The 23,921-nt window shown below is 38.1% G+C and overlaps 1 protein-coding gene and 1 non-coding gene across 4 annotated transcripts; both read right to left on the bottom strand.

The window, feature by feature from the left end:
- Positions 1–17: 17 nt before the first annotated feature.
- LOC149932680 (interference hedgehog-like) lies at positions 18–23,119 on the bottom strand. 3 transcript variants are annotated; one of them, XM_090155330.1, is made up of 17 exons: positions 4,985–5,604; positions 4,836–4,909; positions 3,987–4,107; positions 3,586–3,918; positions 3,371–3,517; positions 3,143–3,286; positions 2,895–3,068; positions 2,711–2,821; positions 2,498–2,653; positions 2,224–2,418; positions 1,948–2,163; positions 1,695–1,870; positions 1,410–1,629; positions 1,129–1,332; positions 908–1,065; positions 679–844; positions 18–618 (listed from the first exon to the last, which is right to left on the bottom strand). In XM_090155330.1, exons 3-17 carry the CDS (start codon positions 4,063–4,065, stop codon positions 578–580), a joined length of 2,520 nt encoding a protein of 839 aa, XP_090011456.1. In that variant the 5' UTR covers positions 4,066–4,107; positions 4,836–4,909; positions 4,985–5,604; the 3' UTR covers positions 18–577. The 3 variants fall into 3 exon arrangements, with proteins under 3 accessions (XP_090011456.1, XP_090011454.1, XP_090011455.1); XM_090155328.1 differs by lacking the exons at positions 4,836–4,909; positions 4,985–5,604 and adding an exon at positions 22,640–23,119; XM_090155329.1 differs by having other exon boundaries at positions 4,836–5,604.
- A 490-nt stretch (positions 23,120–23,609) lies between these two features.
- On the bottom strand, positions 23,610–23,738 carry LOC149932679 (U11 spliceosomal RNA). Its single transcript, XR_016473527.1, has one exon. It is a non-coding gene; the product is annotated as a U11 spliceosomal RNA (small nuclear RNA).
- Between the last annotated feature and the right edge of the window lie 183 nt (positions 23,739–23,921).

The following is a 23,921-nucleotide window of genomic DNA, read 5'->3' as shown; positions in this document are numbered from 1 at the left end:
ATTATTTACATATCTTAATAGAAGAATGTAAGCTTTATACACAGCGTTGCTAAAATCATTTAGCAAAGATAATAACTCCAATGTAAAAAAAGTAGATTTTCATTTAAATTACTTTGTTATTAAAATTAATAGTAGTACTAATGATATCCCGTCTTGTACAAAAAAAATCATGTTACACCAAAGGGTTTGGTGTTCACTTCAGTGTAAAAAATTTAAAATTTTTCGATTGACCAATACACTAGTATTTCACAGTCAATGTGGTTGACAATTTGGGGGACCAAATGCCAGATTTAACACATGAACACCTTGCTATAGTCGAATTAAAATTTGTACTTTTTTTACAAGATGGAAGCAGATCTTTAAAACATTACATCATCAAATTAGGAATAGAGACATCCTAATTACGATCTATGTCGCGATATAAAAACAATTAAATAAGTTAAAACAGACACTTCTTTTTTAGCTCTCAATCAACTTGGCACAGTCCAATTCGGGAAGTTCCGTAGAATTGGTGTATTTTTTTGAGCAGTTGAACATAACCTGCGGAGAATAAGGCACTCTAGGAAAACAATACCAATCACGTAGCTGAATCTTGAATTGTTGATTCTGGATTTTCACCTAATTTCAAATACATAATTTAAGCGTAAAAATGAAAGAGTGTATTTAAAACGGTTATACCAGAAAGTAGTCTTCGCTGTTGTTGTAAGGTTTGTTCATCATTATAGCCTCTTTCGTTGGACCCATTTTCATTTCTAGAGCTATTTCTTGCCAGGGTGTTAAGTAAAAATACTTCATTGTTGTTAGATGGAACTTCTTGGTATTGTAAAGCTTGAGGACTTATATTCTGGGAACACTTCAAGCTATTATCTCAAATCTATTATATTTTATCTTTCTTTATTATACTCACTTCCGTTTGTTTATCAGAGTCCACTTCTGCCAATGGGTTAACACTTATATTAATTTTGACTCGAGGTCGAGATCTAGTATAACCATTTAATTCGGGACCAGCGTGACCATTGGATGTAATCATAGGTATTGGCATATTTTGAGAGGCAACTCTGTCCCCTGTTTGTACGAATGAATTAAAATGTACATAGGTATTGACTATTGTTTATTAATTAATTTTACCTCTTCTTTGGTGCCTCCTCCTTTTGGCGCACAAAAATAAGAAAACTATGAGGACAGTGACCATTACTGCCAAAGCAACTCCCAAAATGATATAAAGGAGCTTATGGGTGTAGTTTTTCGAGGCCATTTTAGCTATTTGTTCATTATAATTATCATGTTTATTTTTTGGCACTTTTTCCTGGTCTTCCATTTGATTTTCAGATTCTAAAATACATACATAAGTGGTCAAGTGAAAGTCAGCTAGCTTTTATCTGGTACTAAAAAAAGGTGGTGATCTTTACGTTTAGTTTTAGATTGGTAGATTTTTGAGAAGTCTGAAGTGCCAGCAACGTTGAAGCATTGCATTTTCATGTCGTAATTTGTGTTTGGAAGTAAATGAGAAATAATATGAGATCGAGTGTTGGAACCCAGAACTGTGATTTTTTGGTAATCGCCAGCTTGGCTAGTTGCCCGATAATGAATGAAGAATCCCTCAATCGGAACTTCGTCTATATCCAGATACTAGAGATCCAAATGAAAATGTAGTATAGAAGTAGGCTACATTATCATATTTGAAAACTCCTTACGTTCCAGGTGAGAGTAATGGCAGAAGGGCTAGCAGCCTCTGCGTGAATAATATTAGGGCCATATGTTGGCTTTTTCATTGGAGGGTCTTTGTGTAATGTGAATTTGGCTGATTTGGGGCCATCTTTGTTATCATAATTGGAAAAGACAGCCAATATTCTAAATCTATAAGTAGCGCCTTGAAAATGTAATAAAATAACTTCAAGTAAAATGTATTTAAATGACATATATTGAAATTAAAGTAAATTTACACACCCGTTTTTAGGCTAGGTACTGCGTACGACATGATATGCGCGGGAATATCATCATCTATTGTGTTCCAAATTTCACCTGATGAATTACTAACTTCTCGATACTGAACCTTGAAAAACTGAATAGGTAGGCCGTCATTTGGTGGGACAGCCCATCTGACCATCACAGCATCTTCAGATAGCCTGGTTATTTCAGGTCTTGTTGGAGGAACCATTTTAACTAAAAACCAAATTTAAATACTCAATAATAACTAAAAACCTCACAAATGAGCGTATTTACCTCCTTTGGGCTTCTTTTTTCGATTTTTATCTTTGTGGTGGTGATGTTCATTTGGTAAACTGGAGTTTGTTGAGTTTCCACGCGATATAACGGTTAAATGACTAGCAGCGTATATAGCACCAAGCTCGTTACTGGCAAAACACTGATAAATACCGCCGTGATGATGTTTAACATGATGTAGAATTAATTTGTTTTCTAAAATATACATTAAAACAACCAGGGCTTAGACATTAAAACCAATCAAAATGCTTTCATTCTGTCAATTTGATCTTACCCTTGATTACAATTTGCTTGTGTCCGTGAATTTTAGCCCCATTATGAAACCATATAACAATGGGTTTGGGCCTTCCTTTAGTCAAACAGTCGAAAGAAACACTCTCACCCTCACTGACTTTCTTATTCGGAGAGGACTTGTTAATCTGGGGTGGTTCTGAGAATAAAAAACTCATTAGATAACTAAAATAACTTTTGTTGAAATTATACCAACCTTGCACTTCTAAATAGATCTCGCGCCTTATAGGTTTACTGAGTGAATTTGAAGCAGTGCACGCGTAAGTACCTTCGTCACTCTTTCGAACACTCAATAAAAGTAGATTGCCTAAGAAAAAAAGATATCTCAAATTTCACGCATAAACTAAGACTAATTTTTAGAAAAAAGGTTAATATATTACCAGCAATTTGGGAGTGCCTGTGTAAAGGAAGTCTGTGCTCCATTCGTTGCCACGTTATATTCGGTATCGGATAGCCTTGCGCCGAACACTCTAAAGTAACGTTGCTACCAGTAACAACAGTTCTACTTGCTCTGGGAAAATTTGTAAAGCTGGCTGCAACTGGCCTTTTGTCATCTGAGTAGGAAAAAAATCATTTTAACAATGAACGGAATGCATTTCAATTTTTATACACAATAAAAGGTACAAACCTTTGACTACAAGATGAACGAAATGTTTGGCTTTTTTCCTTTCCTCTAAAAATGGATTATGAGCTATGCAACGATAAGAGCCAGAATCATTCAGTTGCGCATTCAGAATCTCAAGATTTCCAGAGGAGTGCAGTAAATATCGATCTACGGTATAAAGAAATAATAATATTTTAGAATTCATTGTAAAAGTTAAATTTTAACAATGAAAGTAAAGGAAGGAATCTCTACCTCTAGTTCTATCAATTTTGGTTCCGTTGAATTCAAATTCAGTGACTGTATCTGGAATGCTATAAGGGGGTGTGCAAGGTATAAATGCGGAATTTCCGGAGATGATGGTAAAATTCATATCAGGCTCTTTATTGAAAGAAGAAAGCTCTGAAAATAAAAGACAAAGTGGAAAACAACCAAAAGTTTACTCTTTTCAGTGGTTATCTAGTTTTTACCAGCAACAATCAGCCTGGCTGGTTTGCTAATAAGAGCTTGTCCTTTGAAACGGGCGAGACATTGGAGATAAAGAGCCCCGAGACCCCCGTGCATAACATTGGAGGAAGGCCGTCCTGGTCCACTTTCTTCTTGTTTTTTGGGCAGTTTAATAGTTAACTTTTGATCTTGAATACGAAAAATTCCCTCCACATCCTCTTTTACGGGTTGACCATTCTGTAACCATTCTATACTGGCAAATGCTGGAATGGCTGAACACCTAAAGGCAGCTCGGCCTGGACCAGGCTTATCCATTACCGTTACTGGCTCTTTACTAAATCTAAGTACCATGTCACCTAAAAAATTCAATCAACGTGTAAAAATACTAAAAGTATATTGAAATTTTGTTTAAAAATTAAAATACCTGTGGCAATACAATATTTCCTCCCGATTAGCCATATTAGAACTTGGAAGACTATGGGTCTTATGGAAGACACCAACATATTTTCGGTCAGATGTCTATACTAATCATTGTAATTTTAGCTCTGCAAAATAAATAATACAGATCCATTAATTAGAGTATTAATATATTGGTTAATGACAATTAAAACCTGTAATGGATGGCGAATTTTGCAAGAACAAAGATCAATAAACAATTTGATAGCTTTCATGCCCAGAAAAATTCGATAAAATGTAGCAAATTAATAATTTAGAATAATGGGGAAAACTGTGCTTTATAAAATGTTACTTGCCCAAAAATACAAAAATCTGGCAAAAGTAGACTAAAAAATAGGTCAAAATTCCTGTAGAAATTTTTTAACGGGCAACGCTTTGGGGTATAGCGAAGAAGCCGCTTTAAGGGGTCTGAGGTCTCCCTCAAAAGATATCTCAGTGAAGAATATTTATTTTGGCCTATTTTCAAGTAATTTCACGTTTGCGTGTTTTAAGTGTACACGCGGTTATTTTTATTCGGTATAATTTTCCAATGTAGTAATTTCCTAATTTCCTAGAGGTTTATTTGAGCAGTAATGAATAACTAAATAAATTACAATTTCGTAATTTCGTTCGGCATCTCTCCCCGCCGTTAAAATACCTACTTTCAAAATACAATCAACATAAATCATTCGAGAATTTCGAAATACAAAAACTTAAAATTGTTAGTTTAGAGTAGATAATAGCGGGGTTTAAACCAAAACATACGCGCGAGTGTGGTTAATAATCGCAAATCAGACACGCATATTTTAAAAATAATGAGGAAAAAAGTCTTAGTTACTTCGCATCGAAACTCGATAATAATAGAATTGTTCCACGCGATCCGTTCGTTATCCGTTCCGAGTCTCGTCCGGGCTGTCAAAGAGCGAAAAGCAAATGAGAGTCGACCCACCGAATTTAGCACCGCAACACGCGGGGAATGACACAGACAGAAAGAAGAAATCCCTGGCACAACTTTCTCTCTCTCTCTCTCTCTCGGCCTATCTCACTCTAATTCTGATTGATAGCTTCTCCCGTCAGAGCTCTCAGCGAAGCCAGACAACCCCCCCGTCCCAGTAGCTACAATCGCAAATCAGTAGTAATGACAATTAGATATAAATAAAAAAACACGGGTGAAAAATAACGTCGACTCCTCCTGTCATAAGATATACGCGTTTAGCGGAGGAGCTAAATCTTCACTCTCGGCAATTTCTCTCGTCAACTAATAGAAAATATGGCTCCGTGGGGACAATTGAAACTGTTGATCTTGAATAAATGAATCGGGCCATTTCCGCTGACTTTTACGACTCTGGCGTTTCAGGGCTAGTTTTCACTAGTCCAAAAACGCCACGACGGTTGGCTTCGACGCAAAAAATTCCCGTTAGGCCTAATACAATATTTTTGCGTCCGCCGTCGCCGTCGTCCTGTTTCTGTCCTAGTGAAAACCAGCCTTCACTCGGTTTCCAATGCTTTTGATTCGGATATTAGCGACCCCGGCAGTTCCTCCCGGGACCGCTCCCGGCCGACCGACCGACCGACCGACTATTTGTATAGGCGCCCAGAATTGAGTAATTTGGAAATTTGACAATATCTTCTTTCTACTGGAGGCGGGTTACTGATAACCTTGAGTTATTACGGCTTCGCTACAACAACTAGAACGAATCGAATTGGCGGCGACGGCGAGCGTATAGAAAATATATAAGGATAAAACGATACGTAAATTCGAGTGTGACATTACAGCGTCTAAAGCGGAAATATTAGCCAGCTTGAAATCAAATCTAATAACGAAAACATAAATCCGACACGGTGATTTCGCAACGGCGCTGTGTGAGGTATACTTTACGACCACGTCGCCATTTTCTTATCACTCGAAGCGAGTATAACGGTACGAATTCGCCTTATAACTATCATCCTAATATCACCCGACACGACATTGATACGTATCCCGAAACGTTCTTTATAGTAAGAATTAAGATAAAAGTTCATTTAGCCACTATTAAAAACCAAACATTATCAGACACGTATAATATACCATTTACGGGATAAGTATTCATCTGTCTATCCTGTGATGTTATTCACTAAGGCCAAAAGTGACATAATTACCAAAAGTGTGTCAATCGGACCTATTTCTTAATGAATGTTACGAGCGAAATACAAGTTGGGAGGGGAGAAGGGAAAGTATGCCTTGGGGAGGGAAGGAAGTTAAAACCAACAAATAACGCCTCGTAGTGAGGAACGGAGGAACTAAGTAGCGCTGGTCAAAGTTAAGTGCATTTTTTTTATTTTTCGTCGTTCTGTGGAGATGCTATCGCCATCTAACTACGATATAATACCATAGACTAAAAAAAGATACAGAAAGGCTACAATATATAGTCTTTTATGTGGTCGATTTCGAGTCGAGCATTCATTAAACCTTTAGCATACGAAAGTACAGGGATTGTCACACTTTTGGTAATTATGTCACTTTTGCTAAGGCTGATACTTATTTTTCATGGGAAGAAAACATAGTGCGAAGTGAAATTCACCGCGAGTTTTTAAAACTATTACCATCGGTAAAATGATTTATAAATTGGTACATATTACTTTGTGATTTTAACATTTTTCATGGTTAGGAAACGATTTTGAGCCTGCGAAGGTTCGTGTTCCATTTCTATGGTGTGAAAATACCATTTTTTGGGGACCGAATCGAAAATCGAATATCAAATATTTTTTCAAGGCACGTCAAATACCCAATCAAATATTTATAACGTCAAATAATTTGGTCGAATATTTTTAGAGCAAAATTTTAAGCCAGTTAACTGATCAAATACCAAATAGTATTTCGAATACCAAATAATAGTTTGCGTATTTGCCAAAAAAATAAAAAAGTAATTGAAATCACTGTTCATTTTACTTGCAATAGTAAAATACTAAACCAAATGTATAATATATATTTTATATTATTTAATAAATTTAAACTATAAAACTAAACTTTTTCAACGAAAACCTTTACAAACAATATTTAAAATACACATTTTTAAAGTTTAACTACCCTAGCGTTCTCCTCTGATGGCCTTGAAACTCAACAAATTAGAAAAAGATCCGCGGTTATTCGAACAGTTTGCAAACTATTTGAAAATACCAAATACTTTTTTCCTATCTTTTCGAATATTCGACTATTTGATCCAAAAAACCGAATATTCGCGAACTTTTCCAAGTGCTATTCGATTCGACGAATCGAATATTCGATTTGGTATTCGATCGAATTATTTGGTCTAACCAAATATTTTGCACACCCCTATACTAAACCCAAACGCAAATTAATTTATGTAGATTTTAATAAATTATCCTCGCGTGTTCAAGAAGAAGCTATAATTCTGGAATGAAGCCCTATTTAAATTACCACTTAAATTTTATAGCCTAAAAAAATTCTCCCAGCTAAAAGATTATAATATAAAGCCAGTTTTTATTGGGTTTTTTTTAATATCACGTATGGAATCCGGTAACAAGCCACGCGATGATGTGGTCTGGTTTACGAATTATACAATACCGGTCTTGTATTTACGAACCAAAAGCCCCCTTCTACTTTTATTTAAAAGGGTCTACTCGGTGTTTTGACATTGGCACCCGCTGTTAAAAGTAACTGGAGCACCCAACAGAGAAAAGTTCCACAGTCTACCCCCGAAAGAAAATTGTAATCCTAAACTCTTCTAGAAAAGTCAGACGGTGACCTTTTCATTTCGCTCTTAAATTATATGGGCGCCACCGAACTCGCTCGTTGAAAACTCACTTATGGAAGAAGTTATACGAGCGATCTTCGCTTCAACGACAAAAAATATTCGTCGTAAATTTAGGCCTCTCGAGACGCGGCGTTAGGGCCTAAGCCGCGCTAAAAATAAAAGAGACGAAGAGTTACGTAACAAGCGTATAATTGATAGCAAAAAGTGCCCCGTGGCAAATCAATAAAACCCCGGCGCGGAGGGGAAAAAGAAATTCTGACACAGTCTGGGGAGATATTCATTACGACAGACCCCGCTAAGGAGCAGACGACGTTTACGATTGTTTCGCTATCATTATGACCATTAGTACGTCACCATTAGTGAAAATAATTGGCCCAACAAAGAGGGAGGGAGGTTGGAGGGCTTCAAAAAAATGTTTTAACTGGATATAGAAATATTTCTCGTTTCCAAAATAAATTTTTAAACAACAATAAGCGCGGTATAGCTACCGATAATAAGAGTTTAGCAAATCGGATTTCGGGCAAATTACTGGTTTTAGGGGAACCGCGATAAAGGCAAGGCACGAATAACAGGAATTAATAATAAGCCATCGGCATAAACAGGTTGAACGTTTCTTTTTACTCTCGCTCCATGTCCGATCCTTTTCGTTAATGGAAAAAGTGAATCGCATGAAAAAATCCCAACTGATAATTTAAGAACTACGGTTCCATCTTCAAAAGGAATTTCCTCAGCCATAAAAACTGGACACGCCTACGGGCGTTCAATTTTATACAAAAAAGTGTCATTTTTTTCATACCCCGGCGTGATAACTATACGTATTCGAGAAGGATATAAGCTGGTAGTTACGATAAAAGTAATGAAAAGGTAAAGTTTACGCCTCCTATCCAACTATTAAAACGAGTAGATCGTTAAAGGAAATAGCGTAAAATGGCCGCGAGGGAATAAATCTGGGGTTGTTTTTACCTACGTACACCAATTTAGCCTTTCAAAAGAAAAAGAGTCGTTACACCTATATATTTAAGAACCCCGAAAATTATCCCAAGATTGATTAAAAGAAAACCAACGGGAATAAATGGAATATTCGGAACGAGTCAATTTTCTCGACGTAGTGTTAAATATTAATACAATTTTGGCGAAGTTCGAGAGTGACATCTGCGCGAGACTCGCGTTTAAATTATCATTTAGCCTTGGACGAAACTCTTTTTCACTCTTCTAGACTATACGAATACCTAATGAAAAAAGGCCAAAATGAAAATGATGGGGTTGGAATTAATTGAACCACCCCTGATATTCCATGGGAAAATGATCTATCCGCTATCTCGCATCGGGATCTCCAGAGTCCCTCTAGAAGTTCCGCGAAACCGCAACGACCATAGGCGCTATTTAAATTATCGCAGATTGAAGAGTGAGGAGGGGGTAGCGCCAGTTCAATTTTATTTCTTACTCCCTAGATGGCGTCTCCGAACTCCTCGAACGGGGGGAGGGATGGGGGTAAGGACATCTCGGTCACCAGCGCCAGAAGTCTCTCCTCGTCGTTCCTCGCCTCGCGCGGTTAATTAATGACGTTGATAATGAAAACTTGAGCGTTTGGCGTCCCCCGTTTCGGGAGAGCGTCTAAATAGCGCTTTGGAGGCATCATTACGAACGAGAAAGTGACACCCTGCCGCGACCCCCGCCCTCTGCCCCCCGTTCCGAGTGAAACGCGGTAGCGCGCATCGACCGAGAAATAAACCAAGTGAGAAGAGTGAGAAAAGAGATGCTCGGCTTCTTTCAGCCGGCTCATTTTTCTCCTCCTCATCCAGATAGAGAGAAAGCGAGCGAATTCCCGATAACCTCTACATTTACAATATAAGCGTAGATCGTCACGCGGTCCATCAGCTAATTAGTCGAGTTCAAAAAAGTACCCCCAGAAAAAAAAAAAAAAACAGACGCTGAGGTTTTAAGGTTTATATTTCTCGTACGCGTAAATCTTTCGAAAAAACATCGCGCGGAGAAAATCAAGAAGGCCTATAAAGTAACTACATCGAAACCCTTACCACAGATGGTTTATCGAGAAAAAAATCTGGATTTCATCCAGATTGAAAGCTCGTTGTATAAGCTATTTTAATCTTACACGCTTGTCTTATACCAGACGGTATACGAAGTTTTTTTTATTCCTAACTTACCGAGAGGGTTAAAAATTGAGACGCAAATTTCACCCGATCCCCGCCATCGATTGAACTATCGAGTAGAGGGGTACGGGAAATTCCTATAACGTCAAGATTCTTTTGGAAAGCGTTTCCAAACCCGTCCGAGAAAGGTTGTACCTTTTTTATCTACATTTTATTTCGAAGTCATCCCCCCAGCTACTTCTTTATATATTCCGATTTTTTTTCCATCCTCGGAACCCACCGTGTCTCGATATATTTATGTGGGCAGCCGAACTGGTAGCGCATTCCATGAGCAGAATTTTCTTCGACTTCTTGGCGAAAAAAGGCTCGAGCGAGGCGACGCGATGGGGAGGAGAAGATCGTATAAATCCATATTACTTTTAAAGTCAATAATTTTCGGCGCCGGGACTTTAAACGAAAAGAGCCCGCGGGATGTATTCTAGTGGCGTCATCCACTTTTCCATCTAACTTCCTACCTTCGGACCACGGACGCCATCTTTTCTAAACAGGGTTGCCACGGTTTATTTAGATTCAAATTCTTTGACTTTTCATGTTTTCCCTAGCCAAATTTTTACATTTTTTTTTCCAATATTTCACCCATTTTCCATTTTTCCCAAAATATTTTTGGGAATTTCACTTATTGTACGCCAAAATTTGACAATTGTTAACCAATATTTCAGTAAAGATTTCCTATTTGACTAATTTTATGCCACAATTTGGCAATTTTTAACAAAGTTATTTAAGTAAGGATTTCCCATTTGCAACCGAACAAAGATATTTTAGGAAAGATTTCCCCTTTGCAACCGAACAAAGATATTTTAGTAAAGATTTCCCATTTGCAACCAAACAAAGATATTTTAGGAAAGATTTCCCCTTTGCAACCGAACAAAGATATTTTAGTAAAGATTTCCCCTTTGCAACCGAACAAAGATATTTTAGTAAAGATTTCCCATTTGCAACCAAACAAAGATATTTTAGGAAAGATTTCCCCTTTGCAACCGAACAAAGATATTTTAGTAAAGATTTCCCATTTGCAACCAAACAAAGATATTTTAGGAAAGATTTCCCATTTGCAACCGAACAAAGATATTTCAGTAAAGATTTCCCATTTGCAACCAAACAAAGATATTTCAGTAAAGATTTCCCATTTGCTACTATTTTCCAGATTTCCCCTAACTATTTCCGTGGAATTTACCTGTCTTTTATGCCAAAATTAGTCAATTTTTTGGAATTATTTTCAACCAAAATTAAATTTCCTGACATTTCCTTGACTTTTATAATAACTTTAAAATTTCCCCGACTTTCCACTGATTTTAATCTCCATTAACCTGACCCGCCCAATTCACCAAAATTAAAATGACATATCCTATAATTATACACCCAATATGCACTATTACCTACCCATCCATTTTGAAAATGGTATATCTTCAAAACCGATATGGTGCATAATGTGTGCCTATTTATAGGATTAGTTTTCACTGGGAATTTTGAAAATGGCAGACTTTATATGCTACGTTTTCGCTGGAAAATTTGAAAACTTGGTGGCCCATTTTTAAAATTAAATTTCTTCAATAAGCCTTTCTATAAAGTCATTACGCTTGCCGAACTTGTTTCAGGGCCCCCACTCAAATCTTGAAATTTTTTATAGGAAAAATAGGATTATATTTCTAAAAATATAGGACTTTATAGGACTATTTTTACAAAATTTTAGGATTTTATAGGACTATATATGCTATTTAATTTACTAAATTCATGCTTTTAAAAACAAAATCTATATTTAGATAAATAAATCTTTAATTTTCACTTAAAAAACAGAAACTATTTAACCATTTTATCACAAAAATATACTAGTAGCTAACCATAACAAAAGTATAGACTACAATGACTTGGTATAGGAATTTGTCCTATAGCTAAATCTAGCAATTTAACTGACAATTGTGAGTGGTCGGATTTGAAATGGGCAAAATATCAATATTATAGGATTTTATAGGACTTTTGGGGGATTTGGCTAAAAATATAGGATGTTATAGGACATTTTTGAAAATATAGGATTTTATAGGAATTATAGGACCTCTGGGGGCCCTGTTGTTTTAATGTATCGCTTTCGTCACGAGATACGTAGAAGTTCAGTTCAGTTTTAAAGGTTATAAAAAGGGCGACTCGTCGAATTTCAATTCGTGTCTTGTTCAACTTGTTAAAATGTCCCACGCGCTCCTTGATATTTTAGCTTTAAAGGCTCGCGCATCTTTTTTATTTCGGGGAGCACGCGCGAAATCGCTCGAGCCCGTTTACGCTAAAATATCAAGACGCGCGTCGAACTTTTTAACAAGTTGAAAAAGACATGAATAGAGTTTATGCTAGCGCCTATTGGCTATCATAGTGAAACGTCACTTCTACGTCACGAGTGACGCGCCCGATACATCTAAACAAGCAGGCCAACGTAACTTTATATAAGGGCCTATTCGGGTACAAATTTTGAAAATGGTACGGCATATTGGGTGCCTAATTATACGATATGTCATTTTAATGTTGGTGAATTGGGCGGGTAAGGTTAATGGAGCCTGATTCCTGATTTTTAAACCATCTCCCAGACTTTTCCAGATATTATGGCAACCCTGTCTAAAGGTCTCGCGAATACCAGTTATATTTGAAGATATTCTGATTCCCGAAATACCGCGTATCTAGAGCGGAAAAATCCGAACAAGAGATCTCAAAACGTCAGAATTCTTCGACGTCGTCGACGATAATGGTTTTAAACGCGTTATCATCATCAAAAAGTGGAGGGTTTTCTGTCTCTAGCATTTAATTAAGATCGAACGCGCGCGGTTTTAAGATTAAGGATAAAAAATGTTTCGAAATGAAACGAACGTCAATCGCCAACTCGAAGGCGATTGTGATCTTGTGTACCTTTGGCTCGACCTTTAGCGCTCAGTTGGTCCTATTGGGAGCCTTGGCGACAGATCCGGTATATATATATAGTACCTCCCCAGGCGCCATGAAGTATATATTTAATTCTAGAAATTTCGCTCAATAATTTAAAGCTATCAATAAGTGAAGACAAGTAGTGATTAAAAATATCAAACGATCGACACTAAGTACGTTTATGGATTATAGAACGTTATTAACTCCATATTCGAAAAGTCAAGGTTGATAACACCAAATGGATAAATTCGAGAATCGTAGAATATTAATCTACAAATGATATAATTTTAACCCGTAATAATATACAGAGCGTTAAATGCCAGCGGAAAACCACGTCACGTTTCGAAAAATAATGAGAGCTTTTTGGGTCACAATGTTTGCCTTAAATATCTGATCCGAAATAAATTTGAAACAGTTCAAATTCTGTTCGTCGAAATATACGGAACACCCCGCATTCTTGGGAATCCGATACGCGTATAGCCATTAAGAATTCTTTCTTCGAAGAATGTCGAGGATTTAAAACGTTACTTATAAATGCGTAAAACTCTAAATATATCTGGCAAGTCGTAAAGTATATATATGTATGGGTTGGTTGCGAAATTGATACGGCGAAGGCAGACTTATTTTACAGCGAAGATCAAAAGCGCTCTCGCTATCGATAAATTAATCTGCTAAAAACACGGCATTCGCCAAGTGGAGAGCCGCGGATATAAATCAAGAAATCCCCCGTCGTATAGTTTGATAGTTTTTACGAGCCGTCCGCGCCTTCATCAAATTCTGGGGCATTTTCCGAAACGCAGAAGTTCTCGGAGCGCGAGCCACGGAGAGAAAGAGAACAACGAGTTGCCTTTGTGGAAGTAAAAAAATCGTGGTGGGATTAGCTTACGTCGAAAAACAATTTGGGAAACAGACATCCCGCGATATGTTTAAGAAAAAGAGAAACGTTCCCCTCCAATTTCTCCCCTCGCGCCGTTGTAACCTCTGATAATGGTTCCGTTAAATAAATACTTCACGGTCGGTGTTGAAAAGCCGAAACGTTTAAAAACCCGAGATCCCCTTCGCGACTCCCTCCTCTCCATCCTCACCGACAGTGTTCTTCTCTCATCCTCATCCTCCTCCTCCTCTTCCGCAGGAACGACGAGGTGATGGGGGGAAAAAAGGTGCATCAGCAAATTCGAGATGCCGATTTTCGGAGTGATAAATTATGAAAGAGGGGAGAACGAATTAAAACACGGTTGAGACGCCGATAACTAGAGTCTCTTTCTTAAAATAAAAGAGGGGAAAACAAGTTTTGGGATTCTCCGCAAACCAGGCAATTCTTAGAAATATCGCCAAACGTTATCTACTTTTAAATTAATAGGAATTCCCATTAACGCGAAATTAATTTTTTTGATACAATCATTTTTCTTTAGTAGACCGAAAGTTAAAAAGCTAATCCCAGGACACCAATGACGAAAACTTGTCGATGTTAATGTCAATAGTGAGTGTAGGGAGCTGTTGGCTCGCGTGGCTTGAAGGACTAACCACCACCCTCCTACTCATCGTAGCCCGGCCACCTGAATTAATGGCTTTAAAAATCGCTCGATGACTTAGGCCTAAGGTGGTGCCTTGGGTATTAGCCTAGCTGATTATTATTAAACTATATAGAGGTTGGCTTCCACACATAGACAAGCTTATTGTGTATTTTTTCACACTTTTTAAAAGTTCTATTGTATTTAAAAGAAAGAACTTTAAGTATCTTTTAGGCAAAAAATAATGGAAAAGAATGGTTCCAGGAAAATCGTAGCAATTTTTAGAATCCGTATCATTCCAATCTGTATTCGCGATGGTATTGAAATGGAAAACAACCTTGGCAACGAATCCAGCGGGACCCAAAATAGAAGGGACGAGGTAGACATTTCGATACTTTCCGACACAGAGAGAAGAGCCGCGTGGCCAACAACGAGAGAATTTCGAAGAATTTCGAAGCTAATAAAAAAAGATGAAAATTTGTGGAAACACGGGACGACCCTTTTGCGAGAGAATTTTTCTAAAAGGCTCGTCGAAAGACTTGAAAGAGAGCGGCCCTACTTGACGCTCGAGTGTGACTGTAGCCAAATAGCCGGAAAGTTTCTCGACCGTGCAATGAAGAAGAAAAAACAGCGGTGGGGGAGGAAGAATGTAAGCTTCCAGTCGACCTTAACCGGCGGTAAAGTCCTACGGAAAGGCGAGGGTGAAGTCTGTAGTTCCCATCCTCGATCGCGACTACGGGGTGAGGGTTGGGTTGTTCCGGGGACGGAGGTGTAGTAGAACGGGAAGAATAATAAGAAAGGGGGCCCCTTCAATTTACACTGACAGTTAACATTAGACACACGACCATACTTTTAGCCGGCTCAAAGCGGAACTAATTCGTATAATGGAAACTCTCGAATTTAATGAGGCTGGAACGGCGCGTTTTCCACCATTATCCGATACGAGAACGGAGAAACAACAGCGAATAAAAGGAGCCCTTTATAAAAGACCGAAAGGAACGGCCCCACCACCGGCCCAGACTCCCAAACGGAGCGCCTTCAATTGCGTAATCAAAACTAATATCAAACGCGCTAAACAATGAGAGAGTTCACTTCTAACTAAAATCAAGGTCAATGGGGCTGACAAGTCGACGGACTACGTTCCTGTCTTCGGGTCCGACGAAGGCAGGACCAGGCCCGGTACAAATTACCTGGGCCCGGTACAAATTACCTGGGCCCGTACAGCCGAGGGGCCCTGGTTTGAAAAATCGAGGTATACTTATCCCAAGTTTATCTCTGAAAAAGTGTATCTATCTCCCGTAGTAACGGCGGTCTTGGGGTCCCGGGTCCGCTCTGGGCAGGACATAGTAGTACACCTGCACTCTCTCTTGGTCCTTTCAACGAGCAATTGGGAGTTCGCGGGGAGAGATAACAAAGGAAGTGGGGCGCGCACGGGAGCCGCTGGCTTGGCACGCAAAGCGGTAAATATTCGTAGCAACAATATTTCATCTTTGTCAGGTTCGAAAGCATTCGGTATTAAGGATCTCAAGCCCCCCATTATACATATTGAATTGTACCGCGCGGTCGTGCCGCTGGAGATTCCGCGATAATAAAGGCCCAGGCCTATAAAAGAGAGCGAAGGGAACAGGCCCACTCGCGTTTATTTCTGTACGCCGTTGTACGACCTCCGCTATATCTCTCTTCTCCTCGCTTCTTGTAGATGCATCGCGCACCATCAGAAAGAGAAAACTTGTTGAACGACTTTTCTTTATTCATTTTTCTTTCGCTCGGCCTTTCGCTTTCGCCGTACGACGAACGAAAAAAATACATATTATTCTTTTTTCTTAACTTCCGACTAGAATGGCATCAAATCTGTAGTGCTAAGTTTTGTTGGCGTCTGTTTCTAGCCCCGGGGAAGCAATTACCGGGAACGCCAAGAACTAAAGGCAGAGTTAAAGGCTCCTTGCAAAAAAAGGGGGCAGTTGGGAGGGGGTAAAGTGGACGAGGTATGGTCGCGTTCGCGCCAAAATGACGTACAAAATATAGCCAGCATAGGACTTTCCATAAATTCGCTACGACTACCCAGCTTGTTGTAGAGATAGTGCAGTCAAACCTATGGACGATTTCATTAGCTCTCTTTAGTGGGAGAGCTGGGGAAGCATTGTAAAAGTGAGAGAAAAACAGTAAACAAGAGGCAACGTTAACTTATAGATAGGCCTTTTGGGTGTTTGCTCGTAGCGTCGTAAGCATACGTCATAACTAAAATATCAATTTGGGAGTTGACTAGCAACTACTAGATGTAATTACTGTACCAGTATTTTTAATTAATTACTGGTACGTTCAGTAACGCTCATACAAAAATATCGATGAGTAATCGATGCCAACATTTTATTACTTTACTATTTTTCGCGTTTCCGATTTGACGTCCGATGCTCATAAAAAAACCATCTCGCGTTGGTGCTTACAGTTTAGCTGGCGGAGGAGTTCAAATTATACAACTGTAGTTTTAATCAACAATTCTACTGGTTTGGTCAAAGGCCTATCATTTAATTGGAATGCCCCAGCTACTGCAATGGCCGTTTTCGCTTTTTTAATAAAAGACTGATCGTTGCAACAATAATGAATATTATCGTCAACAATTAATTATTGAAAATAATATAACATTTATAGCCGCCATCTTTAAAAACAGCGCTGATTAGAAATAACACCGTACAGTAACTTCCTACGCCACTATGACAACGAGCGCTCATCAAGCAAACAACAAGTAAAAACCGATTTTTCCCAGATTTGCGTGAATGAACGTACCACATATTTAATCGCTTGTTTTTCTGATGGGCATCATGACGTCAAAACCGGTAACGCAAAACGTCTTTAGGTAGAAAATGATAACGTACGTTACTCAATACTCACCGATTTTTCTGGTGAGCGTTACTGAACGTACCCTTATCCAAACCAAAAAATAAAATCAAAGATTTAGTCGTATTCGTGAATGTAAACGAGACCCATCCGGGCATGAAAGCGACCACAGAAGAAAACGATTCATTCCGCGCGACACCCCTCTCGCTCTGGCGTCCACTGACGGATGATCTCGCTTAATACCTATTATAGGGTGAGTGCCTTCGCGAAAACCTTCGTCACATTTTTCGGGTTAGGCGGCAAAATACAATCAAGTGGCTAAAAAACTGGCGATAGAGAAAAAGCTGGCCAGAACCGGTAGATGATAAAACCTCTGGTAGCTAATGACGTTTGCCTTCTTTTATCCGCAATCAAAAATATCATTCTGGAATAACTCGGTCCCCTTCCTCACCCCCGATAATTTCACGCCGGTCGACTCTTTCTCGTTAAAGGTATTTATGACGCTAAAGGAGGACCATCAAAGGCCGCGTCTGGAGTCGCTTCGGGTCATTTTGAGAGCTTCTCTTCTCAAATACTTAGCGAATACGAAGAGGGGAGGGGATTCTTTTTTATATTAACGATGGAAGGGTGATAAAGGAATATAGTTATTAAAAAGCCAGAACTAATTAGAAATAGGCGCCTGACTGAATTAGACGAAATACAACTATAGATGGCGATAGTGAAAACTATGGCAGGAATAGGTGCTTCAATAAAACATCTTCAAGGAAATCACCGAGGGTGTTTCAAAAGGTTATGCAAAAATTTTAAGTAGTTGTAGGGTGTGAGTTGAAAAGTACGCCTGTTTTTTGACCATTTTCCTACGATGAGTTAAAAGAGCGCCTACTAACCCCTGGAAGTACCGAAGTAGGCATGCTGCAACAAGCGAAAAACCAAGCAGCAGGGACTTTAAATACTGTTTAAGTTACCTTTTTACGCTGGTTACCTCGATTTGTTTACAAAGTTTTTTTTTACCTATCACACGAACCCAACACTTAATGTTCGCATTTCCCTGCTACTTGGTACAGCCTACTTCCAGGGGCTAGTAGGCCACACTTTGAAGTTCTCTGGCGCTCTTTTAACTCATCATAAGAAAATAGGACAAAAACAGGCATACTTCTCAACTCCTTAACATTTTGGCAAAACTATTTGAAACAACCTGCATATTCGAGATCAAGGACCGACAAGTTACTGTTTATTGTTTGCTGGTTGAAATCACGTAAATTTTTCACCTGTCAACAGAACGTAGTGTTTTTACTAAGCCTTAATATGGTTAAAAGGAAACTTTTCTTACCTATACCTTTACCTCTCGGCATCACTTAATTAAAATGTCAGAAATTAAATAAACTTACGTGTTTTTGCTAATCCTTAATTAATATGTCAAAAAAAGCTACCTGGTTAAAAGGAAACACTTGTTGCATACCGTAAAGGTGAAAAGTTTCCATTATTTCAACACGCACTATTTAAAAAGTAACTCGCGGGTCCTGGCTCACGGAAATATTACTTCTTGGCGATTTCCTTGAAGATGTTTAAATTTAAGCGCCTATTTACAGTAGGTGAATCTTTAGTATTTTTTTTTTATAGTGTACAAGAAGATTATAAAGAAAATATAAATGACTTATACGGGGTTACCAGAGTACCTGGCGAACCTGGAAAAGTCCGATTAATTTTAAAAAGGGTTTAAAAGTCAGGAAATTTTAACAACTAGTAAAGAATGTTACACGGAAAAGGTTTGTTGAAATATCAGTTAAAAATGGCCAAAATTTGGCTTAAAGTTAGGAAAAATTTCTGAAAATGGTCAGGGGAAACCTGGAAAAGTCGGGGAATTTTAAAAATTAATAAAAATAATCAAGGGAAAAGTTAGGGAATTTTAAAAATGAGTACAAAAATCAAGGGAAAAGTCGGGGAATTTTAAAAATTAATAAAAAAAAATCAAGGGAAAAGTTGGGGAATTTTAAAAATGAGTACAAAAATCAAGGGAAAAGTCGGGGAATTTTAAAAATTAGTACAAAAATAAATGGAAAAGTCGGGGAATTTTAAAAACTAGTAAAAATCCAGGGAAAAGTCGGGGAATTTTAAAAACTAGTAAAAAATCCAGGGAAAAGTCTGGGAATTTTAAAAATTATTAAAAAAAATCAAGGGAAAAGTTGGGGAATTTTAAAAATTAGTAAAACATCAAGGGAAAAGTCGGGGAACTTTTAAAATTAGTACAAAAATAAAGGGAAAAGTCGGGGAATTTTTAAAATTAGTACAAAAATAAAGGGAAAAGTCGGGGAATTTTAAAAACTCGTAAAAAATCCAGGGAAAAGTCGGGGAATTTTAAAAATTATTAAAAAATCAAGGGAAAAGTTGGGGAATTTTAAAGACTAGTAAAAAAAATCAAGGGAAAAGTTGGGGAATTTTAAAAATTAGTAAGACATCAAGGGAAAAGTCGGGGAATTTTTAAAATTAGTACAAAAATAAAGGGAAAAGTCGGGGAATTTTAAAAACTAGTAAAAAATCCAGGGAAAAGTCGGGGAATATAATTTTGGTTGCAAATGGTAAATGTTTGTTAAAATATAGATTAAAAATTAACCAATTTTGGCTAAAAATAAGAAAAATATGTGTTAATGGTCAGGGGAAAACTTCGAAAGTGGGGGCTTTCGAATCTGAAAAATCTGTGGTAATAAAACAGGCGCGAATCTTAAAAATGGCGCCCCCCTGTTCGTTCCTTTACGGGGTCATAAATATCGCTGGTTGATTCGACCGCTCAATAATGAATGGGAAGATTAGCAAGGCAAATCCCCAACGCTTAACCCACACTGGCGAGAGGTCACGCTAAATTTGTGACTCACGATGTCGATTCGTCAGTCCTGACAAATCTCTAGCAGCTCCGGTAAATGGTAATTTTATTACCGTCGGCGGAGGCCAAACCAAACTGGCGATACGCTTCGGATCAGTTAAAGAAGAGCGAGTCGACCCCTTTTTACGAGATTCAAATGGGCCACCCCCGCAATTACGCATCCCCGCGCCATCCCCCATTATATCAGCCAGGAATCCAGAAACCTTTTTCCTCCGCCGGGAGAGGGACCGGTAACGGCCAGTTGAGTTCGTAATTGGTTCTCCCCTTTTCTCCAGTTCGGGACGGTATTTTCCGCGCGCTCTCTAATCTTTTATTTTTCACTTCGTCTTTCTCTAAAAGGGCCATTTTCGATCCTCCTAAATATTGTTTTCTTCAGTCTACGGAGAAAAATACCCCTATCCGCGTGCCTCGATTTAACCGCGCACTGGCAATGAAAAACCGTACGAGAGACCCTCCTGAACGGTAATTTCAACGACGACCCAAGAAAAAAAATACAAAACAAAACTCGTTCTTTTTGATAAGAAGTTAGGCCTAACAATTTCTGTCTGTAATTTTTTCTTTTCGGCAAAGGGTTGTTAATTTTTTCATCCATATTTTGTAAACGAGGGTGGGGGGGGGGGGGCTAAAAATAAGGATTTTACGCAATAATCACCCCCCCCCCCCCCCCCCTTTATTTGAAAAACGTTTTTCGGGATGGGAACACGCCGAGAACTTTATGCAAAACAGTTTTTACAATGGTACGTAATAATAAACTAGACGAATATGGATGAAGATGGTCTTAGACTATGACAGTTTTTATAATAAGGCAATTAATAAAACTTTACGCGGGGATGACGAAATGAGGCTTATTCGGTATGTAGAGTAGGCGATCGCTAATTGCTCAGCGGGGAGATAAATCTGGGAGTGAATTTTGAGCTACGCGCTTATTGTGTCAGGTTCTGGGGGAGGGTTTTCACACGCCCTCTTCCGTGACCTTTTCTACCGTGGCTGAGGAATCCATAAGCTTAGTACCGGCAGTCGGCGAGACCCGGCAACTATTCGAAATTCCAAGAGAGTTGGCGCGTCAAAATGTGACAAGATAGTGCGCCCAGCTTAAAAATTCCGTAGACGAGATGCTCGGCTTTAGCTAAAATAAAAGGAACGAGAATATATATATTTTTTTGTTTTCTCCAAAGGTTAGAGAACGCGAGGCGTCTAGGAATTTGACCTTCGCGAAACGGATAGAATAAAAAAAGACAAAAGATGTTTTCCCCGAGATTTTAAAACTTTAAAAAAAAACGACCGAACTAAATACAATAGAACGCATCTCGCGACCCTGAATTTTCTGGTAAACTTGAAACTTTTACGACACAGCCGGGTCTACTTTTACGTCTTTCAAACGAAAGATGTCAACGAAGTGCGTATAGCTTTTTGGACCCCGGGAACAGCAACAATTTTAAGAGGACCGTTTTATTTTGCACTCCACAGGAGCCAAAATTGTTTGCACTAAAGAAATAGCCACTAGCGATAAATGTTTACAGCTTGTAAACATTCGCGTTAGAAAATTTATGGTTATATCGACGTTCTTAGACCCATGATGAAAGTTGGGGGGCCGAAAATTAACATTTTTACCTGGCATCTCAGCATTTGGACGGAACATCCGTTTCCTTACTTCCGCCTGTATATTTCAATGGCGGTCACGTGGTTCAAAACGTCACAAACAGGATGTTCCGTCCAGAGGTCTCACTTAAGCCTCGTCTGCGGCCCCTCTTTTGATATGGGTCTATAAAGTTTAATCTTTGGTATTCAGGGGCAAAATGTTTCCCATTGACATTAAAAATGTGAAATTGTGCCCTGTCAAATAAAGGTAAGACGAGGCACGAAACTAATCGAGGGTGCGGTGGGACATCCACGGGCGTGTTTGGAAATGAAACGTTGGGGCTGGATCAAAAGAGAGAAATATCATGAGAAAACACAGCGTGAAAGAAGCATTGTGTTTGATCAAATTTGAAAGCTGTTTCTCTTCAGGTTATTATGTACTTAGGGGAGGAATGTCTCGCGGGCCTAGTCATGGTGCTATTGAGGTATTTACACGGGTATTAGGTCACTACCGAATAACGCGTGGTTAGTCATAATCAGGTTTGAAACATCCACACACTCCCTGTTTTTTCCCCATCCTGCTTTCAAAATATGACATCTCTAAAAACTGGAGCCTCAAAATATGATGGGCACCTGTTTTTCACGCACCAATTTGTAAGGAGTGAAGGTTATTAAAACTTAAGAAATATATTAAAATGGTTTGTTTAGATGCGAGATATGTACCTATCTTGTAAAAAACCAAACTATATCGCATACATTGTATGGAATGACAGCAATTAAACAAAATATTAAATTGGTTTAATTATGAGCAATTATGGTAATACCTACTGGGCATCAAGGGCATATATACACATTTATATAAAACTTGTTTATATTTGTAATTATTTTTTTGATTACCTATCTACATTAGTCAAAATTAGATGGTCTTTTGATATGCGTTACGTTTTTATGAAACTTGTTTTTTTTTTTTTTTGCTTTTCAGTAGGGGATATATTAGTAAAAACTAGACTCACAAATTCATCCTATCTTGACAAACTGTTGAGATTCATCTATTTCCTGAGAACCTGGCATCCATGTGTGTCCAAAACGTTTGATGAAATGATGATATAATGGATGGTGTTTCCCTTGAAAGTTCAGGGTAAGATATAAACGTTACGTTTATTTCCTTTCAAATGAAGCATCAAACTGGCTTCAATTTCACAACCTAACGAAAACTACTCTTTCAAGCAAGAGCATTCGATACCATCTAGAGCGTCGTGTACCATACAATGATAGTTATGAATGATACAATCACGAACCAAGGCCTACGTCACGGCCTGAACTTCACTAAATACATAAGTAATACTCTGATAAATAAATTTCTATGACTAAATCTATAACAATTAGTATCGTTCATTTAAATTAAAAAACTAATCATATCACAATGATAAATCAAACGAGAAACTTGACAACCGACAACGGCGACATAGGCGCGACGAACCGATGTAATCAACAGTACCGCTACAAGCATGCTATAAATTTTCACAAATGTTTTCGCGTTGTTTTTCAACGTAAGAAAATCGTAATTTTGGGGTTAGTAGAAATGGTGGCGACATCTAGGTTCGGAGTTTGTAACCACGTTATTTTGGCTAATGGGGTGATAACTCTCGCTCTTAATCGTTATTTTGGAGTTAGTAGAGATGGTGGCGACATCTAGGCTCAGAGTTTGTAACCACATTTTTTTGGCATATGTGGTGGGGGGCTCTCACTATTCTGTAAACACTGGGCCAAGGCAACCTCCTCAAAAATAAATGAATGATCTCGATGGTCGCAAATTTTATGATATATATTTTTTTTGTTTACCAACACGCTCAAAATATTTTTTTGAGATGAATTTGAACATAGTAATCAAGATTATTTCTATAAGCAGTATAATATTTAAATGCAATAATATAATTTTAACATACTATTTCAGATTATGTATTTTCTTTAGTTTTTAATGAGCGAGGCGTCAGAGCAAACGACTACCAACAGCCTCAGCTTTTAAAAATTATGTATCCAGAATCTCTTGATTGCGATTCTGCACCATAGTTATACTACGGTGTACCATATGAGCAGGCAGATACCCTTTTTACCGAATCTATGATGAAAAACGTTTCTTGATCTGGTTACCCAATACTCAACTACACACTGTAACCTATTTATTTCTTAATTTTTAATATTTTACCTAAGTTTATCCTTCACTTTTATACTTTAAAAAGAAATAAAATATAAAAATGTAAGTACTTTTCAAAAATTATTATACTATTAGTGCCT

This window comes from Leiobunum rupestre, chromosome 8, assembly GCF_980474605.1.
Source record: "Leiobunum rupestre chromosome 8, qqLeiRupe1.1.hap1, whole genome shotgun sequence".
Classification (NCBI taxonomy): Eukaryota; Metazoa; Arthropoda; class Arachnida; order Opiliones; family Sclerosomatidae; genus Leiobunum; species Leiobunum rupestre.
This window is presented reverse-complemented; position numbering and strand designations above follow the sequence as displayed.

What these genes read in the sequence shown, in the direction of transcription:
- LOC149932680 (XM_090155328.1), bottom strand. Translation starts at nt 4,065, where the DNA reads ATGTTGGTGTCTTCCATAAGACCCATAGTCTTCCAAGTTCTAATATGG. An exon ending in CGTTCATCTTGTAGTCAAAG is followed by an intron (nt 3,069 to 3,142) that starts GTTTGTACCTTT and finishes TTTCCTACTCAG; the next exon opens with ATGACAAAAGGCCAGTTGCA. An exon ending in AGTACCTAGCCTAAAAACGG is followed by an intron (nt 1,871 to 1,947) that starts GTGTGTAAATTT and finishes TACATTTTCAAG; the next exon opens with GCGCTACTTATAGATTTAGA.